Source organism: Hippocampus bargibanti, linkage group LG07 (assembly GCF_051943395.1).
Source record: "Hippocampus bargibanti isolate YZ-2025 linkage group LG07, ASM5194339v1, whole genome shotgun sequence".
NCBI classification, from domain to species: domain Eukaryota; kingdom Metazoa; phylum Chordata; class Actinopteri; order Syngnathiformes; family Syngnathidae; genus Hippocampus; species Hippocampus bargibanti.
Genome location: NC_142740.1, coordinates 2,960,578 through 2,981,573, shown reverse-complemented (window position 1 = coordinate 2,981,573; position 20,996 = coordinate 2,960,578). Strand labels below are relative to the sequence as shown.

The 20,996-nt window shown below is 37.4% G+C and overlaps 3 protein-coding genes across 6 annotated transcripts; all 3 read right to left on the bottom strand.

Annotated features, from left to right (window-relative positions):
- Nucleotides 1-1,505: 1,505 nt before the first annotated feature.
- Nucleotides 1,506-5,879, bottom strand: dio1 (iodothyronine deiodinase 1). Its single transcript, XM_089001416.1, has 4 exons — nucleotides 5,465-5,879; nucleotides 4,496-4,639; nucleotides 3,914-4,113; nucleotides 1,506-3,048 (listed from the first exon to the last, which is right to left on the bottom strand). The coding sequence occupies exons 1-4, from the start codon at nucleotides 5,799-5,801 to the stop codon at nucleotides 2,983-2,985; spliced, it is 747 nt and encodes a 248-aa protein (XP_088857542.1). The 5' UTR covers nucleotides 5,802-5,879; the 3' UTR covers nucleotides 1,506-2,982.
- Nucleotides 5,880-8,268: 2,389 nt separating this feature from the next.
- rex1bd (required for excision 1-B domain containing) lies at nucleotides 8,269-11,773 on the bottom strand. Its single transcript, XM_089001246.1, has 5 exons — nucleotides 11,644-11,773; nucleotides 11,260-11,342; nucleotides 10,100-10,304; nucleotides 8,725-8,816; nucleotides 8,269-8,650 (listed from the first exon to the last, which is right to left on the bottom strand). The coding sequence occupies exons 1-5, from the start codon at nucleotides 11,644-11,646 to the stop codon at nucleotides 8,578-8,580; spliced, it is 456 nt and encodes a 151-aa protein (XP_088857372.1). The 5' UTR covers nucleotides 11,647-11,773; the 3' UTR covers nucleotides 8,269-8,577.
- A 1,891-nt stretch (nucleotides 11,774-13,664) lies between these two features.
- On the bottom strand, nucleotides 13,665-20,233 carry slc35a3a (solute carrier family 35 member A3a). 4 transcript variants are annotated; one of them, XM_089001568.1, is made up of 8 exons: nucleotides 19,922-20,233; nucleotides 18,457-18,694; nucleotides 17,369-17,523; nucleotides 17,175-17,297; nucleotides 15,185-15,359; nucleotides 14,935-15,053; nucleotides 14,724-14,857; nucleotides 13,665-14,620 (listed from the first exon to the last, which is right to left on the bottom strand). In XM_089001568.1, exons 2-8 carry the CDS (start codon nucleotides 18,671-18,673, stop codon nucleotides 14,530-14,532), a joined length of 1,014 nt encoding a protein of 337 aa, XP_088857694.1. In that variant the 5' UTR covers nucleotides 18,674-18,694; nucleotides 19,922-20,233; the 3' UTR covers nucleotides 13,665-14,529. The 4 variants fall into 4 exon arrangements, with proteins under 4 accessions (XP_088857694.1, XP_088857698.1, XP_088857695.1 ...); XM_089001572.1 differs by having other exon boundaries at nucleotides 18,484-18,694; XM_089001569.1 differs by having other exon boundaries at nucleotides 19,986-20,233.
- Nucleotides 20,234-20,996: the final 763 nt, after the last annotated feature.

Here is a 20,996-nt window from a genome sequence, read left to right as displayed (position 1 = left end):
TCGGGGCCTTTAGTGGGCTCAACCAATTCCAACTAATGCCCCCCTCGTTACAAAATTATGGACAAATATAACAAGAAAAACGGTATTCAATTATCGCTATGTTCATAATCATTTTGATCCGGATGAAAACTTTCAATAAATCACATCGTACTCACCATGGATGTTAATGCGGAGGGTCCAGTCTGTCTGCGGATGCTAACTATGCTAGCTGTCTCTACTCATGCATAACTACACTGAAAATGCCAAAAACTGTCCGCGGATGCTAACTATGCTAGCCGTCTCTACTGATACAAAACTACTCTGAAAATAAACAAAAAAAACTACAGGATTGAAATAACCCACTTAGCAAAACGATGTCGATTAGTGGAGTCGTGTAAAGTATTTTTATGCGTATTTCGAAAATATTTTTTTAATGGCTTTCGGATATCGTCCTTCATCAACAATCAAGCATCCGCGCACAGCTGAGCTGAACCAATCAGATCATACGCTTGTCTTAACCAATGAGAAGGACGGATGAAGATATTTGTCCCAGCAGTTCTGAACAACCTACATTCTGATTGGCTAAAAGAAAAGGCGGCGATTTCAACGGTGTTTGACGCCGTTGAACGAATTTTTTAAATAACAATAATAATGTGTGCTCGCTGATACATTTTCTTTGAATTATCAGGAGTTGACATGGCTGAAGTTTTACACAGCCACACACGATATCACCATTGTACTAAAATGCGAAGATTTTCATTAATCTAAACCGAAAATGAAACGCATAAGCTTACAAGACAATGATAGCACTCACGAACAACTGTTGTGTTGGTAGGCGTGTATTTTAGTTGTGTTGGTAGGAGTGAAAAGTGTGTATCCCAAAAATTAATTTCCCATAGGAAACCATTAAAACTAGAGTAATCCGTTGCCAGGTCACCATAAAACACAATTTTCTACTTTCTAATGTTCTAAGCCTTAGAATGACACAAAATATACCTTGTTTTTTTTGTATAATAAATGTGCTATGGTATTATAATTAAAGAAATAAACTGTAGTGTATAATAAAGTCGTTTTATTCACCCTTTGTGATGGTCGATGGCTTGACGGGGAATAGAGGACAAAAAAAGTTGGCCCCCATTTCCGGCTCCTTGTTCGGAACCGGCTCTCTTCATTCACTTCAGAGAGCTAAGAACCGGCTCGTTCGCGAACGACACATCACTCGTGAAGGTGACTGTCAACAGTCACTTATGTTCAATGTTCGACAACTACGTTCAATGTTTGCTGTGTAAATGCTCAAAAGTATGTTCTTCTGACCTCCACAGAATTGGCTCTTATCCCATATTCCATCAATTCAACCATTCCAACATAAACGTCACATTCAACATAAATTCCACAGAAGTTTAGCTTTTCGGCATTCTGGAGTTTGACAGATAATCCCTTTGATGACCACGTGACCTTCTACATCTCACAGCTTATTCATCTTTTAAATCTTCGGAAAACAAACAAAAAAAAAAAACAACCCAAAATGAAAGCAAATCATTTATTTGTGAGACGGTAATACAAACAAAACGCATGAGACAAATGTCGGCCAACATCGGTCACAGACAGGTCAACTTTAAGGCCTTCAAATTGCAGCTACTGGAGGTTTGCGCTAGAATTGTCATGTAAAAAGTGGTCAGCGTGTGAGATGATTTGGCACATCCTGTGTTTTGAACGTGACTGGAAATCAATATTGAAAATTGAAAATCAATGAAGTCAATTTTGAAGGGCTCGGTGTAGAGTGCTTAACAGCTTCATTTGACTTCTGCTTATATATATATATATATATATACAGTGATACCTTGGCTTACGAACTTAATTGGTTCCCAGATACTGTGTAAGGCAAAAAGTGTGCATCCCAAAAATTTATTTGTCATAGGAAACCATTAAAATGAGAATAATCCGTTCCAAGGTCCCCATAAAACATAATTTTATAATTTTCTAAGCCTTAAAACTACACAAAATATACCTTATGTTATGTATAATAAATGTGCTATGGTATTATAATTGAAGAAATAAACTGTACTATATAATAAAGTCGTTTTATTTACCTTTGTGATGGTTGTTGATGGCTTGATGGAATGGAATGCTCTGTTTAGCTGGGTTGATAGCTTTTTGCATCAAGTGTACAGATGGTTTGTGCGGGTTATTTGTGGAGGGTGATTGATGGGATATTTTAACCTTGCAGTCTACACCCTGCTTTTGAACTATCAAAGTTGAAACGTGTCCAAATTTCACTGATTTCTATCCATTTTATCACTCTCTCTATCGTGTCTTTAATGTTTAAAACACCTCCCCTCGCTACTGTGTTCTTGACCAATCACGTGCCTTTAACCGAAGACTGGGGGCGGGGAATAGAGGACGGAAACAGTCGGCTGCCATTTTCTTGTTACGAGAACGGGCTCGTTCGCGAACGACACATCACTCATTGTGGCAGCTCCGCGTGTATCCTGAAAAATAGTTCATATGCCAAGGTAAAATATTCATAAATTTAACGTTTGTAAACCGAAAAGTTCGTAAGCCAAGGGGTTCGTAAACCGAGGTATCACTGTACATTAATAATCATTAATTGAGTCTTTCACTGCTCATAAATGTCTGATATTTAAGCATTTTATGTGGATTGCCAGAAACCTAAAACAAAATGTTGGTCATAACAATGGCGTTCATTTTGACTGATTTTTTCAAGCGCTATAAATGGAATGTATCACTTTGTCACGGCTGAAAGGATCTCAAAGTCTACATTTCACGTCATCAGGGTACAGAGTCCGCAAGGTTTTATCTGTAGCCGTCATCAAGAAACACAGACTAGCTGAGATACAGTCCAGACATCACAGTCCAGCACGTGTGGGCATGTGAAAAAAAAAAAATTCTCAATGAATAAAAGGCGTCGTGGGTGTTTAGTAAGTATTAGTGACTTTCAAACAAAAAAAAAGGAGTCTGCATGGCAGAAATGCGTTTTCCTTCCTACTTGATCTTCTCCAGAACCGAACGCACCTCCTGTGGTTTGTAGCCCCAAGGCCCCATGCCCCCCTGTAACACACACATACACAGAATATTTCCATGAACACACACACACACACACACACACACACACACACACACACACACACACACACACACACACACACACACACACACACACATATATATATATATATATATATATATATATATATATATATATATATATATATATATATATACACACACACACACAGTGATACCTCATCGTACAAATTTAATTGGTTCCCAGAAAGTGTGTGTAAGGCAAAAAGTTCGTTTTCCAAACATTTATTTCCTATAAGAAACCATTAGAATAAGAATAATCCGTTCCCAGGTCCCCATAAAACATAATTTTCTACTAAATAAGCCTTAAAACTACATAAAATAAACCTATTTTATGTATAATAAATGTGCTATTGTATTGTAATTAAAGAAATAAACTGTATATTATTAATATTTTTTTTATATATACAGTAAAGTCTCGTTATATCGATATCGGATATATCGATAGTCCCGGTTATATCGATACTATTTCTATGCACGCACGGAGAAAATTACATGCAAACAGGGTTGGATATATCGATAGTCCCGGTTATATCGATATTTTTTCGGACTCCCTTGAATATCGATATAACGAGACTTTACTGTAGTTACTAGCATGGCGTTAGACGCTGAACCGCGATATTGTACTTGCTAGGATAGCATAGCCTTATAATGATAACAACAACAACAATAATAATAATAATAGCAATAATACATTTTATTTCTGAGCGCCTTTCAAAATTCTCAAGGACACTTTACTGTCACGTGGTGAGAACATTTTGACGCGTGAGCACTCCCCCACGTCGACACGGGAATTATGAAGACCCTTTGCGTTGAGCCGAGGGCTCACCTTATAGAGGACTTTCCCTTTGTGCAGCACGTAGAGCCTCTCGGGCAAAGCGCCGTATTCCATGGCGGTCGAGTTGCTCATTTGATCCACCACCACGGGACAAAGTGGATCTTCCTTAATGAGGATTTGCGCCGCAGCCATTCTGTCCTCCAGGCTCTGGTGTTTGCTCACTTGCAGATTGTTCGTGAAGGCCCAGCCATCTGAAATCAATCATGCAGTTTCTTTTATTATAATACCATCGCACATTTATTATACATAAAATAAGGTATATTTTGTGTAGTTTTAAGGCTTATTTAGTAGAAAATGATATTTTATAGGGACCTGGGAACGGATTATTCTCATTTTAATGGTTTCCTATGGGAAATTAATTTTTGGGATACACATGTTTCGCCTTACACACTCCTTTTGGGAACCAATTAAGTTCGTAAGTCAAGGTATCACTGTACAGTATTATATTTTCAACACAAGGGGGACTACATAATAACATCAGTTCATTTGAAATCATTCCCCATTAGCCTAGAAAAAAATAATATTTTATTTGGAGATGATTTATTTTAGAGAGTTTGGTTACAAGGTGCCCACCGCTTGAGTGCGCCTCCTCGATGTAGACGACAAGGAAGTCGGCCATGTCACCAAAATCCCGGACAAGCTGCTTGAACATGTCCAGCTTGAACATGAACGGCGGTCAGGTGCAACTTCCAAAGTTCAACACGAGAGGCCTGGAACCTGCATGCGCAAAAGAAATTGTTTGATGAGGATAAAAATAAAAACATATTTTTATTATAAAAAAAATAATAATAATAATAATAAAATAAATATAAATATTAAAAATAAAAATAAATAAAAATACAAGCACAAGCACAAATAAAAATAAAATACAAGCACAAACAAAAATACAAATAAAAATAAAAATAAAAATACAAGCACAAGCGCAAGCAAAAATAAAAATAAAACATTGCCAGAGGCCATGGCTAATGCTTGATCGGCACCCAAATAAGAATAATAATAATAATAATACATTTCATTTCTAAGCACCTTTCAAAACTCTCAAGGACACTTTTACAGTCACAAAACCCCGATCAAATTCGGGAATGGCGCTCTACGTCATATTTTCAATTCCCGAATAAATTTGTGAATGTCAGTGAATGAGTTAAATTAAATTTTTAGCTTGTTCAATTTGGCTGTCTTAATAACTTTACATTGTCAATGTATTGTTTTAAAAGACAAACGACACCTTTTTTTGTTTCCTGACATCAGAAAAACGTTTTATAGAATCTAAAATACCCAAAACACTAAGTCATTTTTATTGGTGTTTTTCATTTGACTAAAAATATCAGCCTGCGTGTTTTAGATGCTTTAAAACGTTTTTCGGATGTCAGTTAGGAAACAAAAAAATGGTGTCGGTTGTCCTTTAAAATGTGTTATTATTTATGTCGCTGTTGTGACGTCATCCGCGCTACCTTTACGACAATTTACTATCTCTCCAACCCACCCCGTTATCAATTTAGATTCTTATTCTTCGATTTGTCTGTGCAAAGTTTGTCACGTAACCTTTGAGAAAGTTGCAGATGCTGCTCTGGCGCTTGTCCATGGTGACCACGGGCGAATCCGGAGCAGGTTCCCCGACGAACGCCTTCTGTCCGAGGGACGACCACATGTGCTCCGCCGCGGTTTTGACGAACTTGTCGGTAAGGAAGGTTGGCCCCCAGTCGTCGTAACTGAAAATGGGGTTCTTGTTCATCGTGGTCCGTTCGTTCATTTTCAAAATGACCTTCTTGGTTAAGGTTGGTGAAAACACGTGCAAGACGCGAAGGGCGAAGCTGACGGAGACTACGAAGAGAAACATGTAGCCCGTGTAAAAGTATAGCCATACTTTTTGCACAAACATGATGGCGGTTGTTGTTCTCAAGTCCCCGAGTGGGAATCGAGTGATTTGGAGAAGCACATGAGGCGAGTGTGATGCCTTCTAGTGGTGCGTCGTTCGCGAACGAGCCGGTTCTCTGAAGTGAACGAAGAGAGCCGGTGGCTAACAATGAGCCGGAATGGGAGCCGACTTTTTTTTTTTAATAATAATAATAATAATAATAATAATAATAATAATAATAATAATAATCGATTTTATTTGTAAGCGCCTTTCAAAACTCTCAGGGTCACTTTACAGTCACTGGATCAGTTTTTCTGTGGGTGAGCAGCGGCAGCCACATGCACCAACGTTCACTCAACCCGGAATAACTCAGATAAATAAAAAGCGAGCGAGTTGGTCATTAGATAGCTAATATATAAGCAGCCAGATATCTAGCTAATAAATAGCTAGCTAATAGATAGCCAATAGAGAGCCAGCTAGCCATCAGATAGCCAATAGACAGCCTGCCAGCTAATAGCCAATAGATAACCAACCACCCAGCTAGCTCGCTAATAGAAAGCCAATAGCTAGCCAGATATATAGCAAATAGAGAGCTCGCTAGATAGATACCGAGCCAGCTAGATAACAAATAGAGAGCTAGCTAGCTTGATAGCTAGCTAGCCATATAGTCACGCACATACCCGAGTAAGCTCCAGGATCCGACTTGTAGCACCAAAGTTTTACCGAGGGTCGTTAACTCATTCACTGCCATTCACGGGCTTGAGGAAGCCGCGATGAGAAGGAGCGTCAGCGCAGTGCGCCGATGTGGAACTGCCGCGGCTTGGAATTGAAGCGGATTTACGTTGGGACGGGAGATATGAAACATCTCACAATCTCTTCGTCAATAAATTTGGTCCTCTATTGCCGTATATATATATATATATATATATATATATATATATATATATATATATATATATTATATATATATATATATATATTTTTTTTTATGAGTAATTCGTTTTTCACATAATTTTACGTGGTTTTTTGTAGTTAGTTAATTTTCAGCAACAAAAACAAACAGAGGAGCAATTTGGGAGCCATAAAAGCCGAATCTTTTTAGTGAGCCGAGCCAAAACAACCGGCTCTCTGAAAAGAGCCGGAATTCCCATCACTAATGCCTTCAACGGGAGTTGTCCGCTTCCGCCTTAGCGGGCGACGCCTTCACGCGCGGCTCGGAGTTTCCAAAGCAACGTGTTGCGTCAATTTACGCAACGACTTGGACGCGCGCCCCACCCCCTCCCGGAACAGTCGAAATTTTTACGAGAGAAGGGGGGCAGGGGGACTAATTTTCATCGGTGTTCCTCGGTGGACCACAAATGCCAACATGCTACCGAACTAGATGGATGATAAAATCGCTATATTGCATATTCACAACAAACGTGCTCTTAATATATTTAATTTTCGAGGCGCACCCAAACACAACAACAATAGGTTTGAGGCAAAGAACAAAATAAACACAGACTGGATTTTTTTTTCTTCGAGGACAAAAGGTTTTCTTTGCATGCAAATTACCAATCACGGATGACAAAAAAACTTCTTTTTTTTTTGTAAAACCGCCAAATATATTACAAAAAACTACCAAAGTATACAAGTTCTACAGAAGTGGCGTTTGCATCCTCAAAAAAATATGGGAAAAAAAGAATTATACATGTATAATTACATGAGTACAGTAGTAATGAGTCAGTGCACGTTCGCAGTCTCGTGACTTTCAAATTCACACAAATCAACAATTGTTTTAACCCATTAACTGCCAGACGTGCAAAAATGTGTCCACTGCAATGCCAGGGTTTTTGTCATTTGCACTCAAATTGCAGGACTCACATAATATTGAGTTTTAATAATAATAATAATAATAGAACATTTCCTTTGTAAGTGCCTTTCAAAACTCTCAAGGTCACTTCACAGTCACAGGATATGTTTTTCTGTGGGTAAGCAGCGGCAGCCACACGCGCCAGCGTTCACTCAGCCCGGAAATAACTCAAATAGAAAGAAAGCTAGCTAGCTAGCTAGTAGATAACTATCAAGATAGCTAGCTAGGTATATACTGTATATAATACATCGTGAATAGATAGCTATCGAGATTGCTAGCTACCTAGATAGCTAGGTAGCTAACAGATAACTAAAATATGATTATATTATATTATATTATAGTATATTATATTATTGTAACTGTGTAACTGAAATAGAAAGAAAGCTAGCTAGCTAGCTAATAGATAACTATCGAAATAGCTAGCTAGGTATATACTGTATATAATACATCGTGAATAGATAGCTAATAGATAGCTAATAGATAGCTATCGAGATTGCTAGCTACCTAGAAAGCTAGGTAGCTAACAGATAACTAAAATATATTATATATTATATTATATTATTATATTATATTATATTATATTATATTATATTATATTATATTATTATTATTATTGTTATTGTAACTGTGTAACTGGTGGGCATCTTGTCATTGGTTGACATGGCAACCAATGATAAGATACTTGCCAGTTACAGTTATTATTGTTATTATTATTATTACTATTATAATAAACACATAATACAAGAATACCCACAGACATATATTCTTCATCCTCTGCGAAGAGCGATGAATAAACCGCATTGGCGACGCCACATTACATCCCAATGTTCATTGAATTGAAGCAAATATTTTTTTTTTTTTACAATCTATCGAATAAACTCATGATGCACAATAGAATTATATGATAATAATCTACAGACCGAACAATATGAAATTTGAAACAACCTGTCAATCACCCTCCTCCGAGTCGTACTTGAAATCCTGCATGATTTCGCTGAGTGCCTCTTGGGTCTTGATGATCCTGAATATTCCAAGCACACAAGAACCTCAACACCGGGGCGACGTCGTAACCATGGTGACCACGTCTGAGCTTACTCATGTTTAAGTTGCTGGATTTTCTCCTGGGAGGCTTCCTGGTCTTGCGGGTGGTCCTGAGCCTTCTGCCGAGCCAGCTGCAGTTGAGCTGTCTAAACGCAAAATGACAAGTCGGGTTAGATTGATGTAAGGTACTCTAACATGACGCATGGTTTTAATACAAACAAAATGACTACCTAATAAAATTTCATAATAAATGCATTCAATTATGAGTTAAAAACTTTTATTTTAAATGGGAAAAAAAACAGTTGATGAAAGGCGCTTATAAATAAAATGCGTCATTATTATCATTATTATTATGATTATCGGCTCCTCTCTCTCTCCGGCAAATTGGCGTTTTCGTGTTTATTATGTTTTTGTTAAAGTCATTATAAGTGCCTCGCACGCTGGGTCCCAGAGGACAGTAATTTCATCTGTGCTGTATGTCATGCATGTTAGCATATTTGATAATAAATCTGACTTTGATAATAATAATAATAATAATAATAATTATTATTATTATTATTAGCTAGCTTTCTGAGATTATGTGTGTTTGCGTTGTCATATTATTTGTTATTGTGGTTTTTTTTTTTACTTCTGTAATGATGCTCAGTTTATGTTACTTCCGGGTTGCTGGCGCGTGTGGCTGCCGCTGCTCACCCGCAGAAAAAAAATATCCTATGACTGTAAAGTGACCTTGAGAGTTTTGAAAGACACTTATAAATGAAATGTATTATTATTATATATGATAATATGATCATATGATAATATGATCATATTATATTATTATTATATATGATAATATGATAATATATTATTATTATTATGTCGTTTGGAACAAATGTTATGGATGAGTGTATTTTGTTATGTTATGCCCCCTTGTGGTGATTCTGAAAAAAATACTAATAATACATATTTAATTTCTAAGCGCCTTTCAAAACTCTCAAGGACACTTTACAGTCACAGGATATTTTTTTTCTGCGGGTGAGCAGCGGCAGCCACATGCGCCAGCATTCACTCAACCCGGAAGTTCTTTCATTATTAGAATGAATAAACAAACCTATAAATGAATAAATAAATAAATACATAAATAAATACATATATAAATACATAATAAACAAAAAAATAAATATAAACAAACAAATACATAAAACACTTAAATAAATACATATATAAATACAAATAAATACATATAATAATAATAATAATACATTTAATTTATAAGCACTGACAGGTACAAAAGTGTGTCAAGTAAACATACTAGAATACAACTAGAAAATGACATTTGTGTAGACACTTTGGAAGTGTGTATTTGTGTATATATATATATATATATATATATATATATATATATATATATATATATATATATATATATATTTTTTTTTTTTTTTACCAGTTGTAGCTTGTGCTTCTCTTTGGCCTGGAACTTGTCAATGTGATCCGAAAGGTCGGGGCGGTCAAAGTGGAGCTGGAATTTGTCCTTAATGTCCAAAACTTCTTTGGAGATGCCGCTGAAGGCCAGCGTGATTTGGTGCACCAGCTGCTTGTAGTGCTCAAAGTCATAGTGGGGGCCCGTCTTCAGATAAGCCTCGTGCCCTCTGCAAATACAAAATATGATGTAGAGTGATACCTCAGTTTACGAACCCCTTGGCTTACGAACTTTTCGGTTTACGAACGTTATATTTATGACAATTTTACCTTGACATACGAACTATTTTTTGGGATACACACGGAGCTGCCACAATGAGTGATGTGTCATTCTTCTAACAACAAAATGGCAGCCGACTGTTTTTGTCCTCTATTCCCCGCCCCCAGTCTTCGGTTAAAGCCACGTGATTGGTCAAGAACGCAGCAGTGAGGGGTGGGGGTGGTTTAAACATTAAAGAGACAGGCAGACGACAGTGAGAGTTTCAACTTTAATAGTTCAAAGACAGAGTGTAGACTGCAAGGTTAAAATATCCCATCAATCAATCAATCAATCAATCAATCAATCGAATAAAGGTTTTCTGATTCTGATTGTGATCAGGCTCCACAAACAACCCGCACAAGCCATCTGTACACTTGATGCAAAACGTTATCAACCCAGCTAAACAGAACGCAATTGATGAGGAACTAGATAAAATTATCGCAGAGAAAGCACCTACAAGGGATCATTCCTCAAGATGGTGAAAGAAGAAGGTAACGTTCCTCATCAAGTGTTTAATGCTGATGAAAGCGGCCACTCCATTCCATCAAGCCATCAACGACCATCACAAAGGTCAATAAAACGACTTTATTATACAGTACAGTTCATTTCTTTAATTATAATACCACATCACATTTATTATACATAAAATAAGGTATATATTGTGTAGTTTTAAGGCTTAGAAAATTAAAAAGTAGAAAATTATGTTTTATGAGGACCTGGGAACGGATTATTCTCATTTTAATGGTTTCCTATGGGAAATTATTTTTGGGGAATACACAATTTTCGCCTCACGCACTCTGTCTGGGAACCAATTAAATTCGCAAGCCAAGGCATTCCTCTATTAGCAGGAGAACACACAAACTTACTCCTGAAAGAGTCGATAGGTCTCCAGACGCTCGGATTGCAGCTGGTAAAACCTTTGGACCAGCGATTTGACATCTGTGGTAACCTAGGAGAAAACAGTTACATTTCAATGGTAATTTAAAAAAAACGAGCACTTTACTACACTTGGTTTAAAAAAATAATTTGCAGGCATGTTACGTATTTGTAACATGTAGTTAAAAATGTCCTCGTATTAATTTAAACTATTTTATTAAAACACAGGCGTACACGTCTTAAGTACTATATGGTGTGAATGAATGCATCATATGTATTAAAAATAAAATGTAAAATAAAGCTGCTTTATGAGCTCACAAGCTCAGTCGTGAATTACCGTAAACTCGCATCGGATCACAATACAAAGTACTTACCATTTGAACCAAGCGAGAAATAATTTATCGATTTGAAAGATTCTAGGATAAACAATCACGTTCACGTTCGGTTTTGAGTCGAGTATTTCGACAAGGTGGAGGAATGTTTCCGCATGGAAGTGACGCCAGATCAGTTTGACTTTGTATGGCCTTCAAAGTAAATTTAAATAAAATAAAATGTAACGATATGAAACCATTCTTATTTAGTTATTTAACTCTGTAACGCTTCGAAAATAGTCATTTGTGATTTTAAAAGACGAATCTTCTGAACTTTTTCTGGTTTGCCGTGATAATCGTAGCAATCAGCGGCCAGCTTATGTTTGGCTAACAGCTGTTTTGACGAACTGAATTCGCGCCAAAATGGTCTTTGTAAATTCGGTTCACAATTAAAAATTTCCCTGTATAAAAGATGTACTACGCTGTACGTTATTTGAAATGATAAAAAATAACGCATAAACTAAGGGGAAATGTATAAATTGATAGGTATGAGCGCCTACTCGTGGAGTGATGTCACGTCAGTTAGGCGGGTTGCTCTTCAAAATAAAAGTATTTCAGACAACGACTGTTGGGTTTCTTTTTGTCTATGTAGCGCATTTGAAATATTACTTCGACACGAGTGTATAACGAGGAGACAATTAATAATAATAATAATAATAATAATAATAGCAATAATAATAAATACTACTACTACTACTACTACTACTACTAATAATAATAATAATAATAAATACTACCACTACTAATAATAATAATACATTTCATTTATAAGCGCCTTTCAAAACTTTCAAGGACACTTCATAATGTACTTTTTTTCTTTCTTTTAGGTGACGCCTTTTCCTGCATTGAACACGCACGCATATCTAAAACATTATACTGTTGTCAACTTATTTTTTTTCTTCCATAAAAAATCAAAACACATTCACATGAGGGAGTTGGAGGTGGAATATATTAATGTCTCTTGAAGTATTTGGACAGTTGATAATGGTGATGTTTTGGCGGGCACTAGGACCAGGCATCTCACCCAGCAGGTACAAGGCAGGGGGCGTGTTCATGTTAAGATATTTCACTGCATTTTCATGTTCCAAGTACGATCCACTTGTTAGCAGTTGGAATAAAGACGTCAGTCGTGTGATCTCCTTCCTCAACTGCCACACTGGTGACAATGACGTGACATCCTTCACGGTGATCGCCGCCCGGATCTGTTAGCGATGGTCCGAGGAGCAGTGATTGGTCGCCACGGGCTGCATCCAGAGCGTCGCCTGCAACAAATGGCACGTCCGCAGGAAGAATGTGGCAGTGTGCGAACTGGCGACCACTATTGACCGCTGCCCCACGGCCGTGGAGGCGGATTCGAACGTAATGGTGCGTTACAAGACGCCATATTTCAAAGCGATGAGCCTCTTCAGCAGTTTCCGGAAGATCACTCTGCGATAATTTTACCTAGTTCCTCATCAATTGTGTTCTATTTAGCTGGGTCGATAGCTTTTTGCATCAAGTGTACAGATGGCTTGTGCGGGTTATTTGTGGATCCTAATTGATGGGATATTTTAACCTTGCAGTCTACACTCTGCCTTTGAACTATCAAAGTTGAAATCAGTCCAAATTTCATTGTTTTCTATCCATTTTGTCACTCTCTGTCGTCTTCCGGTCTCTTTAATGTTTCAACCACTTCCCCTCACTGCTGCGTTCTTGACCAATCACGTGGCTTTAACCGAAGACTGGGGGCGGGGAAAAGAGGACCAAAACAAGCCGGCTGCCATTTTCTTGTTACGAGAACGGGCTCGTTCGCGAATGACATATCACTCATTGCGGCAGCGCTAAATGTGTATCCCAAAAAATAGTTTGTATGCCAAAGTAAAATTTTCATACATTTAACGATGATAAACCGAAAGGTTCATAAGCCAAGGGGTTCGTAAACCGAGGTATCACTGTCATGTTCTTTTTTTTTTTCATCAATGGGTTGGGTTGCAGTTTATAAAAGATTATGAGGCGCTATGAAAAATGAGCAAAGGATGGTCAGACGAGTTTTGCCACTTTATAAAAAAAAAAAAACATCGTGTGAGGAGTAAACCAGACAACAATGTGAAGCACACCCACAAAATGAAACAACAGTAATCATAACAGTCAATTAAATGAAGCTTTTCAAAATAAAACTTCGAAACAAATCTCTGATCAGCATAAAAAAACATTATTTACCCGAATGTTAACGCCAATAAATTAACATGGCGAGGGAAAAAAATCCTGTTTTTTAAAATTAATCTTCTTAGATTAATGAATCAAATGAATTATAAAGGTGTGATTATTTACATCCACTGTAACCGATTTACCCATGATCATCTCTCTCAGACTTTCCCAAATGACTATCGCCACGTTGATCAATTCTAGCCATTGGTTGCCTAGCAACCAGGCTAAAAAAATGTGCCCAGAAAAGCCTTCCAATCATTTTTCCCCACACCATCGTGGAACCCTTTTTTTTTTTTTTTTTTGGCTGACTGCAGCGCCAGCTAGAGGAGACGCAGTGACCGCGCATGTTAATTTAGAAATTAAACTATATTTCCTGCTCCAAAATGTCAAAAAATCCTAATTGAGCTAAATTCGCTACATTCGAAATGTATTCGACTTGCTGTTCTCAAACAAGGAGCAGATAGCTACGCAAAAATAAAAAAAAAATTAAACTGAAAATTTCACATAATTCCAACTTAGTTCCACCCTTGTGTATTTCTTACCCATTGGCTGTTCTTCTTCATATGATTACACAAAATGTCTCATTTGTCTTTCCCCAACCGAGGCACTTAGCGGTGTAGCTAGCTAGCAATTACACTTTCCTTTTTTTTTTAACTTGTTCCACTTATCCAAACCTTAATTTTTGGCCCGTCAGAGTCAGTGTCACGCCCTGCTCGGGTTGGACGGCTTCTTGCCTTCGTAACCGTAGAGGAACGTGGCTCCGATGACAAGGGCGGCTCCCAGAAAGAAGACGCTAGCGGAGGAAAGAGAGAATAAATGGCCTGTCGGAAAATGCCTCCGTTGTACAGTTGCGGCGGCAAAGGAAGTTCGTTCGAAGACTGCGGTGGCGTTTGTACCTTGTGGGGTCAAAGTCCTGTAGCCAAAAGTAAGAAATGAGCGTGGAGAGGATGATGGAAAGCGACGTAGCAAAGCCTTTGAGGATGTTATCGGCGTATTTGATGACCGCCGCGATGACCAGACCGCCGAGTGCCTGATTGGAAGGAAAAAAATAAAAAATAAATAAAAAATACACAGATGAAAGGCAGTCGGCGTCCAAGCCAGACCGACCTGTAACGTAACCACGGCGACGGTGACGGCGTTGTATCCCTGGAACATTCCCGATTCCATCACTTTGTCTCCGTCGAAGCTCAGCATGCCGATAAAGCTGAACACGAAGCAGAACATCCCTAAAATGAAACACGAGATGGCATTCGTTGACGACCGATATTAACAACTATTGAAACTTTTAGCCTGTCAAACAAGAATAGAAAAAAAAAAACTTCCTGGATCACAAACAGGCCAACGTGGACTGACTGACCAAGCTGGATATTTCGAATCCAGACGCTCTGTTTGCTCTCCTTCAAGATCTTCTCAAAGTAGACGCCGGCAAAGCCGCTGGAGCAGCACGCGACCAGCACGGCCATGACGCCAACAAACTGGGAACCCGTGGCCGGCGACGTCTTCTGCGCCACGACCGGAGATTCTGATGGCCACTGTAAATAATAAGTAAATAAGTAAGTAAGTAAATGAGTAAGTAAATGAGTAAGTAAATAAGTAAGTAAATGAGTAAGGAAATTAGTAAGTAAATGTGTAAGTAAATAAATAAGTAAATACATCCATAAATACATACAGACAGACAGACAGACATACATACGTAAGTAAATAAGTAAGTAAATGAGTAAGTAAATGAGTAAGTAAATACATACGTAAATACATCCATAAATACATACAGACAGACAGACATACATACATACATACATACATAAGTACATACATAAGTAAATAAATAAGTAAGTAAATAAGTAAGGAAATGAGTAAGTAAATAAATAAGTAAATAAATAAGTAAATACATACGTAAATACATACGTAAATGCATCCATAAATACAGACAGACAGACATAAGTAAGTAAATAAGTAAGTAAATGAGTAAGTAAATGAGTAAGGAAATGAGTAAGTAAATAAATAAGTAAATAAATAAGTAAATAAATAAGTAAATACATACGTAAATACATCCATAAATACATCCGTAAATACATACAGACAGAAAGACATACATACATAAGTAAGTAAATAAGTAAGTAAATGAGTAAATGAGTAAGGAAATGAGTAAGTAAATAAATAAGTAAATACATACGTAAATACATCCAGAAATACATACATACATACATACAGACAGACAGACATACATACATACATAAGTAAGTAAATAAGTAAGTAAATGAGGAAGTAAATGAGGAAGTAAATGAGTAAGGAAATGAGTAAGTAAATAAATAAGTAAATACATATGTAAATACATCCATAAATACATCCGTAAATACATACATACAGACAGACATAAGTAAGTAAATGAGTAAGGAAATGAGTAAGTAAATAAATAAGTAAATACATAAGTAAATACATCCATAAATACATCCGTAAATACATACAGACAGACAGACATACATACATACATAAGTAAGTAAATAAGTAAGTCAATAAATAAGTAAATACATACGTAAATAAATAGGTAAATACATCCATAAATACAGACAGACAGACATACATACATACATACATACATAAATACATCCATCCATCCATACATACAAGCAAAAAAATAAATAAATAAAATGAGAGAAGCGTGTAAGCCGCTGGAGGCATAGTAGGAAGGGCGGCGCCTCTAAATTGTAAAAATGACTCAACGACTGTTTGACGGCGCCCTGCAAGTCGCGTTAGCTAAAAGGACAACCGACACCATTTTTTTTTTTGTTTCCTAACTGACATCCGAAAAACATTATATAACATCTAAAATACCCAAAACACGCAGGCTGATATTTTCAGTCAAATGCAAAACACCAATAAAAACGACTTAAAGTGTCCCAAAACTGCCCCAAAATGAGCTCGGAACTGGTGAGATTCAGAAAGTCCCGCCCCCTTTGTTTGTGATGTCACTGTTGGTCACACACTGCCTTGCTCCAGAATCAAAACAATGGCTTCAGAGAGTTCAGATTGGGAGAAGATGAGAAGATAAGTAAAGGTAACATGATAACGTTTTTTCTTTTATTTTCTATGCGACATTTTATCTAAAGAATGTTGACATGACATTTTAAACAAAACACGTTAACCGTTGCCAATCAAATGGTGAATAAGCTACTTTGTAGACTTCATGTTTGTAAATCTGACCGCTATGACGTCAGTGCCTCACCAGGCATGAACCTCACCGCACGTCACTTCCTGCTGTCAATCATAACGCGGCTCAGTTCATTTGTTAAGGTGAGAAAAAAAAACGAATTCAAAATGGTTGACTGAATGGCAACTAAAAACCCTACCTGCACCAGAGCCACTCCAGCCATGAGGATGACTAAGGAAAGCCACTGATAGACACCCAACCGCCGTCCCAGCATGAAGACGGAAAACAGAGCCGTGGTCAAGATCTTCAGCTGGTAAGTCAGCTGGCGGACGACAAGGAAGTGGTCGAAATCAGCGCCGACGCTAAAATGCCGTAACGCTTTCCGAGACCAACCTGGTAGGTGGCGGCGTCCAGGTTGGATAAGGCGACGTAGAGCAGGTTGTTCTGCAGGGTGTAGATACCAGAAGGGATGGCGAGCTTCAGGGTTTCCAGAGGCTTGTTAGCGATCTCATGGCGGAGGACGCTGTTGAACGCTCGCACGCTGTAACCTGAGAGAAGTTCGGGAAAGGAAACGCTAATTCGTTTGGATCAAATCAAAAAGCAATACATCGGTTTACGAACCCCTTTGGCTTACGAACTTTTCAGTTTACGAACGTTACATTTATGACAATTTTAAAAATATTAAAAATATATTCATACAATTTTACCTTGACATACGAACTATTTTTCAGGATACACACGGAGCGCCACAATGAATGATGTGTCGTTCACAAACGAGCCCGTTCTTCTAACAACAAAATGGCAGCCGACTGTTTTTGTCCTCTATTCCCCATCCCCAGTCTTCGGTTAAAGTCACGTGATTGGTCAAAAATGCAGCAGTGAGGGGAGGTGCTTTACACATTAAAGAGACAGGCAGACGACAGGGAGAGAGTTTCAACTTTGATAGTTCAAAGGCAGAGTGTAGACTGCAAGGTTAAAATAGCCCATCAATCATGCTCCACAAACAACTCGCACAAGCCATCTGTACACTTGATACAAAAAGCTATCCACCCAGCTAAACAGGACACGATTGATGAGGAACTAGGTAAAATTATCACAGAGAAAGCACCTCCAAGGGATCATTCCTCAAGATGGTGAAAGAAGAAGGTTACGTTCCTCATCAAGTGTTTAATGCTGATGAAACCGGTCACTCCATTCCATCAAGCCGCCATCAACGACCATCACAAAAGTAAATAAAACGACTTTATTATACAGTACAGTTTATTTCTTTAATTATAATACCATAGCACATTTATTATACATAAATAAGGTATATATTGTGTAGTTTTAAGGCTTAGAAAATTATCTTTGATGGGGACCTGGGAACGGATTATTGTCATTTTAATGGTTTCCTATGGGAAATTATTTTTTGGGATACACACTTTTCACCTTACACACTGTCTGGGACCCAATTAAGTTCGTAAGCCAAGGTATCACTGTACCAGAAGAGCGCTCGCTCGCTCGCTCACTGTGTTCCTTGAAGACGAGCATCAGACAGATGATGATTTTCATGACCTCGGCTACCACCACGGCAGAAGAAGCCAGGTAGCGCGGGCCCTCCGCCTGCAGCGTTCGAGAGTAGCGCATGACAAGGACCAAGGATGTCGTCTGGAATACCAGCACGCCCAGTGAGAGGTATTTGAGTCGGGAGGAAGCCATGACGGCCACTCAGTGGGGAGGCTAATAACAGAGAAGAGGACAATGAAGGTTTTTACATTCAAAATATATAAAAAAAATATCTGGTTTACCTAAAAAAAAAACTGTCAGAAGTCTGCACCGGTTTTAACTGGATCTATAGTACCCCGCAACACGCTCCTCGGCACATTACCCACTCTTTATTGGTTTCCTATTCTCATTATTATAATAACAATAATACATTTCATTTATTAGCGCCTTTCAAAACTCTCAATGTCACTCTCCAGTCATGTTTTTTCTGTGGGTGAGCAGCGGCAGACCCACGCGCCAGCGTTCACTCAACCCGGAAGTAACTCAAATGGATAAAAAGCTAGCGAGCTAGCTTCCTATTATAACGGAGATACGGTTCTGTAACCTACAGTTTTTGGATTAAAAGATACCTGTCAACCGGCCGTTTTTTCCGTATTCTGTAGGATTTTAGCACGTTTTTAGATGCGTACGTTTATACAAGAAAGTAAGGGAAACGCAAAAATGGGTAAATATAATTTTGAGAAATTTTCGATTCCGTTTTCCTCATTAAATATTAGCAGTAATGTTAATTGTAACAAATATCGCTATTCGTAAGAAGAGAAGACGTCCACCGAGTAAACAAGTCCGTCCGAAAACTGGCGAGATGAACACAAGTTCCGAAAACATAATTCCGGTCAAATGGAATTGTATTTTTAAATCAGTTAAATTAAACGTTTTACCGCCGTAATATCATTCATATTTTTTAATAAACATTATTCATCGTAACAACACAAATTTCAACTGTTTTTATTGCTGTAAATGTTTTTATTGCAATAAATGCCACAATGCTCGAGTCTACAACAAAGAACATACTTGATTATTGCTAGAAATATGTTGTAACTTGTGAAAAGTATTCATGTTTACATGTGAAATTTTGTTTAATAAAATTGCGCAATGAAATATTACACTTATTTTTTTCTCAGTAAGGAAAAATTGAGCCGTTACTAAGGTCAGTGTCTCGCAGGTTGACAGGTATGATTAAAATGACTTAGTTTAACAAATATTTATGTTCATTATTGCCCCCGATTAATGAGTTGTCTTTCAGGAAAAAATACATTTTGAATAGAACAGAAGAGAAAATCTATTGTACAAAAGAAATCCCTTTACTAACCATCGGCATGTCAAAACTCGCCCTTTATTGCATTCTACCATTTAGTGGACAACAAGTTTATAAACCTTTGGAAAACAGGACGGAATTCTTACCCGTAAGTGACTTTAAAAGATGATTTTCAAGACATAAAAAGCAACCAAGAGAATTGTAGCTCACTTGTCGTCCGCCCTGACCAAAAGTCACAATCGAAGCAGCTACAAATGTCGCGCTCGTTTCTTTCTTTCATTTACATCCTATCGTCCGTCGACCAGTTCTGGACATCCACCATCCGCGGAGACTCGCACATTATGACGAACTGGACATTGTCACATAATTTTACAAAAGAATCGCTCATGTAAAACAAATAGACTTGACGTGTGAGATCGCTCAAGAAGAATGTAAAAAAAATATATCGCATCACCGTGCAGTTCTTCTTCGTTGCGTCGTAGGTGGTATAGCTGCTGTTGATGATGATGATCGTCTGCCACCCAGAGGCCAGTGATGAAACTGCATTAACTAATTGGGTTTCCGTACACTTTCAACACATACGAATAAAAAATAATAATAATAATAATAATAATAATAATAATAATAATAATAATAATAATAATAATAATAATAATAATAATATAGTTCATTTATAAACTCTCAAGGTCACTACAGTCACAGTGTACATAAGTATACAACGATTTATTTGAAATATAAGAAAGTTATATATTTAAAAGAGATCGATTTACTGAAATGACTGAAGATAGATGCATGGTATTGATTTATTTATTTCGTTCTTTATGTTTTACTTATATCTAGTTATGTATTTATTTAGGGATTTATTGATGTATTTATTTATTTATGTGGTTGTTTTTGTTTGTATATGTATTTATTTATTTAGTTAGATCTTCATGTTTACATTTTTTATTTATTTCTTCTTCTTTGTGTATTTCACTTGACGTTTGGATGAAAATGACTACACGCTAGCTAGCTTTCTAGCTAGCTGGCAAGCAATCTGTATGTTTGTTAGCTATGTAGCTGGCTAGCTTTCTAGCGAGCTAGGTCACTGAGTCTACTTGACGTTTGGATGAAAAGGACTAAAAGCTAGCTAGCTAGTTATTTGCTATTTATTAGCTGGCTGTCTTGCAAGCTATCTAGCTGTGTATCTGTTAGCTATATATCTGGCTATCTTTCTAGCTA